Source organism: Limulus polyphemus, unplaced genomic scaffold (genome assembly GCF_000517525.1).
Source record: "Limulus polyphemus unplaced genomic scaffold, Limulus_polyphemus-2.1.2 Scaffold1700, whole genome shotgun sequence".
Classification (NCBI taxonomy): Eukaryota; Metazoa; Arthropoda; class Merostomata; order Xiphosura; family Limulidae; genus Limulus; species Limulus polyphemus.
Window position 1 is genome coordinate 223,501 of NW_013667310.1, and position 9,153 is coordinate 232,653.

At 33.7% G+C, this 9,153-nt stretch overlaps 1 protein-coding gene across 1 annotated transcript in view; it reads right to left on the reverse strand.

Annotated features, from left to right (window-relative positions):
• Window positions 1-3,238: 3,238 nt before the first annotated feature.
• The window catches only part of LOC106464607, a 7,253-nt gene continuing 1,338 nt past the window's right edge, over window positions 3,239-9,153 (reverse strand). Inside the window, exons 2-3 of the mRNA XM_013924764.2 lie at window positions 6,030-6,096; window positions 3,239-3,628 (exon numbers count right to left, since the gene is read on the reverse strand). Of these exons, the coding sequence (XP_013780218.1) occupies window positions 3,429-3,628; window positions 6,030-6,096 (267 nt within the window). The 3' untranslated portion in view covers window positions 3,239-3,428. The remainder of the gene's footprint in view (window positions 3,629-6,029; window positions 6,097-9,153) is intronic.

The window sequence follows — 9,153 nt, forward strand, 5'->3', positions numbered from 1 at the left end:
TCGATTCCTGAACTGGCGCCGACTCTAGGGTGAGAGGCAGCAGGTACACGAGGCTGTGGATATCATTTGGCTCTTCTCATCACTGAAAGAAGAAAACACAGAGCAATCTATAACGATGACTGAAATGGTAATATGAGGTTAAGAAGGTAATGAGCTGGTTGCTATGGTAAAACTTGCTGCAGCACTGCCAGGTGTAAGTGAACAGTTAATAACTACAGCCTCAAAATTTATCTTAAATTCAAGTAGATTTTATTTTTCCCTATTAAAATTTTTCGTTTTTAACTACGTTATTTATATCAATCCCAACAACATCACGTTACTGTGAAAACGTTCTAACGTTAACTAAAGTAAGGAAGCGGAAGGGTGAGTAGATGCATAGGCCTAAACCATTCACTGCACTGCTGCATCAACCTGCTACTATACACAAATGCTTCAGTCACCCCAACAGTATGTACTTATGGCATGCAGTATGACTTACATACAATAAAGATAAAAGGATTGTTACTGTAAAATTGTTTAAACAATGACAACAATCAAAAGAAAGCAAGAGATGTATATGCACATGTGTCACCATTGTGATTATGAGACTGTTCCACTCCACTCCAATGAGCATGCATGATTTACTGGCATGTATTAAGTAAATGGAAAATGATGAAATAAAGATAACTAGTTTAAATGTAGCCTGGAATACTCACCTGTAAACTGTACAGACAGCAACACAGCAGTGGTGGGAGATGATGTAAGACAGTTACATATGGAGAGGACCAGGCTGTGTCTCCTCCTGGGAAGGGCCAGGCTGTGACTCCTCCTTACACAGTGACAGCTTCTTAAAGAAGGCTTGCAGGGTTAACTGCACTGCCTGGTGTTGCTTCTCACGGAGCATTTCTTTGTAACAGGCGATGTCACTGAGCACGAGTCTTTCTGATTGGTGTTTCATTCCCACTCTGGGTGATTCTTCCTGTATTGGTCCATTATATGTATGATCTGTTTGATACTTTCTTCCAAAGATGTTATGGTGAGGGCTCTTTCTTCTGGAGCTTCTTCAGGGTCACTTGCCTCCTGTTCATGCTGTTGAGCTAACTCTTCCAGTTCTTCATTGCTAAGGCTGTTCCCATGTGACATAAGTAGACCTTTCACATTGTCAGCATCCACCTAATCCATTCCTGCTTGTTGGCCAGCTGTAGGATGTCACCTTTGGTCTTTTGCTCCTCTTTCTCAAACCTCACAAAGTCGTTACATGCCTCTGGCCATAACTTCTGCTAGACACCATTCATACATGTGTTGGTGACTTCGTTTCAGCATTCCTTAATATCATGAATAGCCTTCATGATATTGTAGTCCCTTCAGAATTCTCTAATTGTTTGAGTATTCTCTCTGTCTGCCTCCTCAACTAGCTGTTTGAAGGTTCTGTGCAGGTAATAAGTCTTGAAATTAGATATCACTCCTTGATCCATGGGTTGCAGAATGGAAGTAGTGTTAGGTGGAAGGTACACTACTTCCACAGGCAGACAAGTCTGGAGCTTCCAAGGTTCTCTGGGTGGCATGGAGCATTACCAATTACTAACAGTGCTCTTGGTTCAAGGCCATTTTCCTCACAGTAACACTTCACTGCTGGGCAGAAACATGACATAAACGACTGCTGGAATAAGTTGTTTGTCATTCAGGCCCTCTTATTTGATTTTCACTCTACAGTCAGATGCGCCTTAGAAAATCCCTTCATTGCACATGGTGTCTTGGAGTGATAAACAAGCATGGGTTTCAGCTTGGCGTCACCTGAAGCATTACCCTTCAGCAGAAGCGCGAGATGGACTTTGGCAGCCTTGAAACTTTATGTACACTTCTCTTCTTAGGAGATAAAAGTACAAGAAGGCATTCTCTTCCAAAAAAGGCCTGTTTCATCCACAATGAAAACAAACTGGGGAGGGTAGTTTCCACGCTCGATGATGGCTTTGAGCATGAGGGGGAATTCCAGGGCCACCTGCACTCGCGAGAGCCTCTCTACCAACACGGATGTTATGCAGGTTACTTTGTTGCTTAAACTGGTCAAACCAGCCTCAGCTGGCAGTGAATGTCTTTGTCTTTGATTTCTCATCTTCCTGTTCTTGCAGATGGGTAAAGATGCTCTATGCTTTTTCCAAGATGATGAACTGGCTTAGGGCCATGTGGCACTGCATTGATCTTCCATTCACATGCTTAACCTACTTTCAATCTTCTCCAACAGAATGCTTCTTGACTGAGTTAACTTTATTGTCATTAATTGAGTGGTGGTCTTAGAAGAAGCTTTTATGTTATCACTATTCCTTAAAATTGTTCTGATGGTCGACAAAGCCAACTTCAAAGAATGAGCCACATCCAACTGCTGTAACATCTTTATTTTCACATCCAAACTTATGCATTTTCTTGACACTTTTGGCACATTCATAACAGAATCATTTGTACGCCTTTTTTATAGTCATTTTTTGTTAATAATGTTCAAAATATTTGGCGAAAAATCTGCTAACAAAGGGAGACCATAGTGCAGCATATGTTTAGCAGCAGGCACATTTTATAATGAAGAACATGAGTGCTGAAATATTTAAAAAAATCCTGAATTTCCTCTACTTTGAGAATTGTGACATTGTTTCTCTAAGCATCCCTCTTCTTATCTTATTCATCATCCCTCCAATAAGTATATAATTTAACGTAAATTACTCAGTATAATATCGTCATTGCTGGGAAAAAATATTTTTTTTATTAGCCTTTAATTTCGTTTGGTTACAGAGTCATCAAATAGAAAACCAGACCCCTCCTGCCACATCCCCTCTTTCAGGTTTTGTCAACACGTGTAGTTCTATCTGACATTTATGATTATATTAGTTATAACCAATAGACAGGTAAGGTTTTCATCTATCAAATGACGTATTATATTACGTTGTTTCCCATACACAGATTTGTAGATCGCTTCCTAAGAAAACCACAGGAATGATATTGTGTAGATGGATGACGTTTTAATGATTCATATTGTGTCGTTAGAAATAGCAGAAAAATTGTGATAGTTACAGAACATTGTCTGTTTTTTGCGCGTTATTATTCTATGTTCTTTGTTTCATTACTATATTAAATAAAAATTATTTAGTGCACTACTACCATTAGTGCAAAAAAGTAGTGTTTAGAGAGTTATGGATTTTCATAATTTTTTCCCTCTCTCTCGTGGAAAATAAAATATCTCAAGGAGAAAAGAGCTCTATAACGAATCAGCTTAAAATGGGGTAGCACTGAGCGGTGTCTCACTTTATTTACTTTCCAAATTACAAGAACTACGACTTAGCATGAGGTTACATATAAGTTATTTCGTATGCTTTAAAATATAAGTCAAACTTGATCCTTCTTGTTCCGTTAACCAAGTCATGTGGTTAAGTACGTATACGTATTAGTACATATCTTTCATCTTATTGATGATTTTGGTCAGATAAAAAAGTGTTTTTCTCTTCTGTGGACATCCAGGCAGCCTGACAGTTTCTTGTCTTCCTAGCTGTGACCGTCCATGCTACTGTCACTCCCAAGGCTACAGGGGCCAGAAGAAAGTACTTCTGACTATATGGGAGATGTTTCTTTAACAGGGTTTGTCCAATATATGTTGCTGAGACAGCTGTAAAATATTTCATTATAAAAAATAATCCCTAATTGACTAAATATTTAAAACAAACAAATATGAACTACTGTAAAAACATAACTTGCACAAAGAAATTGGTAATTTATTTTATTAGCTGCCGGTTTGATCAATTTTGGCATAATTTTTACATAATAGAACCTTGTAAGCTGGTTACATTAATATGACGAACATGACATACTGTATAATCATATAGGTCCAGCCTATAGGAGATATTAACTTGCCAATGAAAAACAGATCATAGAAAACCACAAAAGTGGGAAAGTATCATTCACAACATATCCAATCAGAACTCATATTACCAATTTTATACAGTTGTCAACTTAACCTCTACAGTGTTATATGACATTGGATTGAAAATCTTAAAAACTGCTGAAAGTCACAACTCATTAATGAACAGAAAGTGAACATAAATATTTAATCTATTTTTCTAGTAATTAATTAAAGAAGAATTTTTAAGTACTTTCAAATATTTCAGTCATTTGTCTCTAACATTTTGAAAATATTTCTGCTAAATTATCTGTGACTTTATATACTTTAATTAGATGATGAAATCATAGTTTCACTAACAATATTTATCCCCCAAACATGTACTTTTATAAATAAAAATGTACAATAGTTTGGTATTAACACAAAAGATATTACCCCATATATTTCACCACGCCAATGTGTGTGTTTTAAAATGTACGTTAAGAAGCATATTTTGCCATCTATTTCCAAGAATTATACGACCAACACGAAAGAGAAGACTGGTTGATCTCACCGAAGCCATCTATTTTCCATCAGAAAGAAAATGCCACCAACGTGCAAAAACTTCTTTAAGATAACTTTTTCAAGAACCCAAGTTGAAAACAAGCTTCTTCTGTAAACCATTCCAAAACGTAATTGCACAAAAGAGAGAAGTAATACTTGTCATTACAGAATCCAGTCGGTACGCTAACATGTAATTTGTTCAAGCCCCTGAACTATTCTGAATACTTAAATGGAATCACTTCTTATCTTAACTTATACTCTAGGTAAGAAGGTATAAATATGTTACTACGTCTTCAACATTATAACATTATACACAAGTGCCAAGATAAAAATACCTGTTCTATATGTTGTTGGTTAATTGGACGTGTTCTTGGCATCATTGCAAATGAACTACTTCGTGTCTTGCTATAAGTAAAGTGCTGGCATACAGGCTGACCTTGTGAAACCTGTTTCTAACCTTCCATACATACACTGGTAAGATATACACAAACATACAGACTGACCTTGTGCAATCTGTTTCTAACCGTCCATACATACACTGGTAAGACATCCCCCAGCATACAGACTGACCTTATGAAATCTGTTTCTAACCGTCCATACATACACTGGTAAGATATACACAAACATACAGACTGACCTTATGAAATCTGTTTCTAACCATCCAACTGTACACTGGTAGGACATCCACCAGCATACAGGTATTTGGACTCACCACAATAGGCTTCGAGATTGGATCTGATGTGTACAGCTTCAACTCGATGTCTTACCAGTGTACAGTTGGATGGTTAGAAACAGATTTCATAAGATCAGCCTGTATGCTAGTGGATGTCTTACCAGTGTACAGTTGGATGGCTAGAAACAGATTTCATAAGATCAGCCTATATGCTAGTGGATGTCTTACCAGTGTACAGTTGGATGGCTAGAAACAGATTTCATAAGATCAGGAAAGACATTGATCATCAGTTGTTTGTGTTATGGATAATGCTTTCCCTTGTCCACATGAGCAAAAAATGTCTCCTCTAAGGTCTAGCCACAGTTCATGGACAATATGAAGTAAGTCGAACTCTGTGATTTGATTAACTTCAGTTAAAATTGAGACAAGATTGTATGAAACTACTGTATTATATGATACGACCTATCATCAGATGCCTAATTTTCATAACAGTGAATAGTGGGGTGGGGGTGGGGTGGAGTGATTGACATTATTTCATAGCAGTGGTTTTGCCTTATCATAGGTATAATGTTACAAATTTTGCTTTGCCTTTAATTTTTGGAGCAGTGTATTTATAAATTTATCTCTATCTCCTGTTTACATTTTTAGCTAGAGCCACTTAAAAACCTGTAAGGTCTTACAAATGACAGCACCTGATTTCCCCCCTTCCATGTTTGTAGTCTAAATGCTTGGATTTAATGATAAAAGAAACCTTTGAAAAAAACAATATGGTGAAATTGATTCAATTGGAAGCTTTTTTTTTTTTTCAAGTATTCTAATTTTTTGTTACAAATAATAAAGAAAATCAACGTTAAAAATATGTCCAAGAGAAAATAGGCACAGTAGTTGTAAATGCATACTTTTTTCATCATTTTGGTACACACATTTAATTATTAACTCTACAACAGTACTTACTTAAGGCAAAAGATGCAAGCCCAGTCAAAAGAGCTCGAGACATACACTCAGTATATGAAGCAAATCCCTGTAAAACATATAGAGTAGACAGCTTATTTACATGTAGTCAGTAACTACGACAAACTATATTTCAAGATATTTTTATACCGTATTTTTTATTTCAGAAACAATAAGAATTTGTTTGTGAAAAGTGCCTAATACACACACATTTATATAATTCAGCTTTTTAGTTTCACATGAAAAATGATTAATAATGTCAAATGCTCACACACAAAACTGGATTACATTTTGTTTCTCCAAGATATTTGATCCATATCACTAAATAATCTTACGGAGAACATTAACAACAAAACAAATATCAGTATTTTAGCTATAAAATTCAAGAAACATTTAAGTATCGACTTAAGTCTGAAACTGTGGAGAATAACTAGCACTTTTTGTGATAACAAAAACACAAAACTCTTTTTTAAAACTACTGTTTTCTATTGCATACATTTTTCTAATAGATTTAGTTCTTGACAAAAACAAACATACTCTTACGACATCATGTATGCTCACAGTTACCCTGAATTAATGTGCCATTTTCTTAATAGGTGTCACTGTTATTAGTCAAAAAGTGTGAGCTGCATTTCCTCTGAATTAATCAAGATGATTTTATATTAATAAATTGTATACAATATGTGAAATTCTTCGAAGAAAGAGAGAAAAGAAAACAAAAGATGTACGTATGTGAAAGAATTAAACTGTAGTATGTAATTAAACACTTCATTTGAGAAAAATTAATAAAATATCTATATAACAAAAAGAGGCTCTGAAAGAAGTAAAATGATGTAATGTGATTTAGCTCTGAGAAATTACTTCTTTATTTACACATTTAAGACTTCATAAAACAAGATATTAACAAAAGAGTAGTCATGTAGATTAAACAAAATCAGTTGTTTATGAAGCAATCAAACCCAAAGTAACAGAGGTAGACTGTGTACCTTCCTCTGATAAAAGTTATTTATTAATACATCAATCGGGATGTACAATGAAATATTTTTTCAAGATTCAGCAAAAGGCTAAAATTAGCGTGAAAAAATTGTACCTTCCTCCGATAAAAAGTATCTATTAATATATCAATCTGGATGTAGAGTGAAGTATTTTTTAAAGATGAGCCTATATAGAGAGCTCAGCAAAAGGCTGAAATTACCACGATAAAAGTTTAGATTTCATAGTGAATTATATTTATTTTATGTTCACATAAACTTTATCTTTTTCATTAATCAGAGTTTTGCAAGAAGAGTATTTTTAAACAAGTTTGTTGATACCTGATTTTATACCAAATTTTTGTTTCCTCCCAATCTTTCATTTGTGTAAATCGTTGTTGTTAGGCCTTTGAAGCTATTTTGATTTTGCTACATGCATATACAGAATCTTTTTTATTTGGGGGGGGGGGCAAATCTAAGATGTATGTAGGCATTACAATAGTTTGTGCAAGAGAACCTTAAAAGTACTTTTAAAATTTAATAACAGAATATCTTTTTTATAGTGAAAAGTGAGATTATTTTATAACTAAAACTGAAAGAGACTTCATGAAACTAAAATGTTTATATTGATGACAGTAAATTGGTAGAATAAAATGAATTCCACACAAAGAGAACTTATATACTTTTTCTGTACTTAAGTTTTAGATTCAAGATTTGAATTACTGTCAGAATCTAAATATCTAAGAATAGCAGTACCTTTTTATGGCAGTCAAAGTTAGACAAACGATTGATAATATTAATTTTCTTACATTTAGGTGCAAAAGAAAGGACTTATCAGTTGATAGAAACATTAAAGATAATTAAACCAAATATATGTGTGTTTAGGATAAATGAAGAACACAAAGTTGTCAAAAGATTTAGAGGCACTGACAAAACTCAAGAAACAAAATAGAAGGAAAAAAAAAACTTATTTTTTTTCTTAGAGCAAATTATTTTCAAGGAAGTCATGAACAATCAGTGAACAAAAAAAATCAGTTGTAGACTAATCATTACAAAGTTTATTTTTGTTTTATGTATCTATATACGGCTAGTTTGACTGGTATATAAAATCAGCTACATTATTGACTATAATGTTAATTTTTGGTTCTATGTATTCTGCTTACTTTAATCAGAACTTATTGATAAGATATACAGTATAGAGCAGTAGTTCTCAATCCTTAGTAACCCAAGGACCCTTATTAATTTAGAAGCTTCTTTTTTTGTGGACCCCATACCTATCAATGTTTTTTTGTTTAAAAAAAAGATTTTATTTATGTGAAAATCTGTATTCCAAAATTAAATGTTTTAATTCATATAAATTTATATATATATAAAATATTCAAATATTTTTTATTCTATAAATCATATTTTAAAAATATTTTATATAAAAGTTTGGACATGACTCACAGACTCCAGTTTGACAAATACTGGTATAGAGGGTAATGCATGAAAAACATATCCTTTTGTTAAGAAATTAAGGTCAATCTTTGTATCATATTTAAATGAAAGCCACACAATAATTTTAAAATATGATAGGTCATATATTCAATATTAGTCTGGAAGACTTTTCCTCTGTAAATTTCTGCAAGATTTCTGTGAGGTTATAATTAGGGTATTGTTTGGATGCTTTGGTTCCCTTTGCAACAGAAGGGATATCAACATAAAATGTATTCAAAAGCAGAATGACACATGAATTAAATTATGAGTAGAAGTTTTAGACTTGTTTTAGCTAGATCATAGAAGAAATAAAAAGATTTCATTTAGATATTAAAAACTGTCAGTAGTATGGGCACTTTTCCAATAATTTTGTATTAAGTTTAATCTTCGAAAATCCATATGCAATATATTCTTTACAATAATGGTTTGAGATGGCTTGAATGGGTAATGAAGAAAAACTTTAATATAAGTTTAACGTAACAGCAAATGGACAAGGTTTTGTCATCATCAGGTACAAGTAATTTACATTGACACGGACATATATATATATACAGTATTGAACAAAGAGGTCTTCATTAACCATTGAAGCTGTCTCCAACCATTATTAGTCTCAAAGTGGGTTCCTTGTCATCGAATTTGATATTCTTTACAAGTTATATTTTGGTTAATGTGGCATGGTG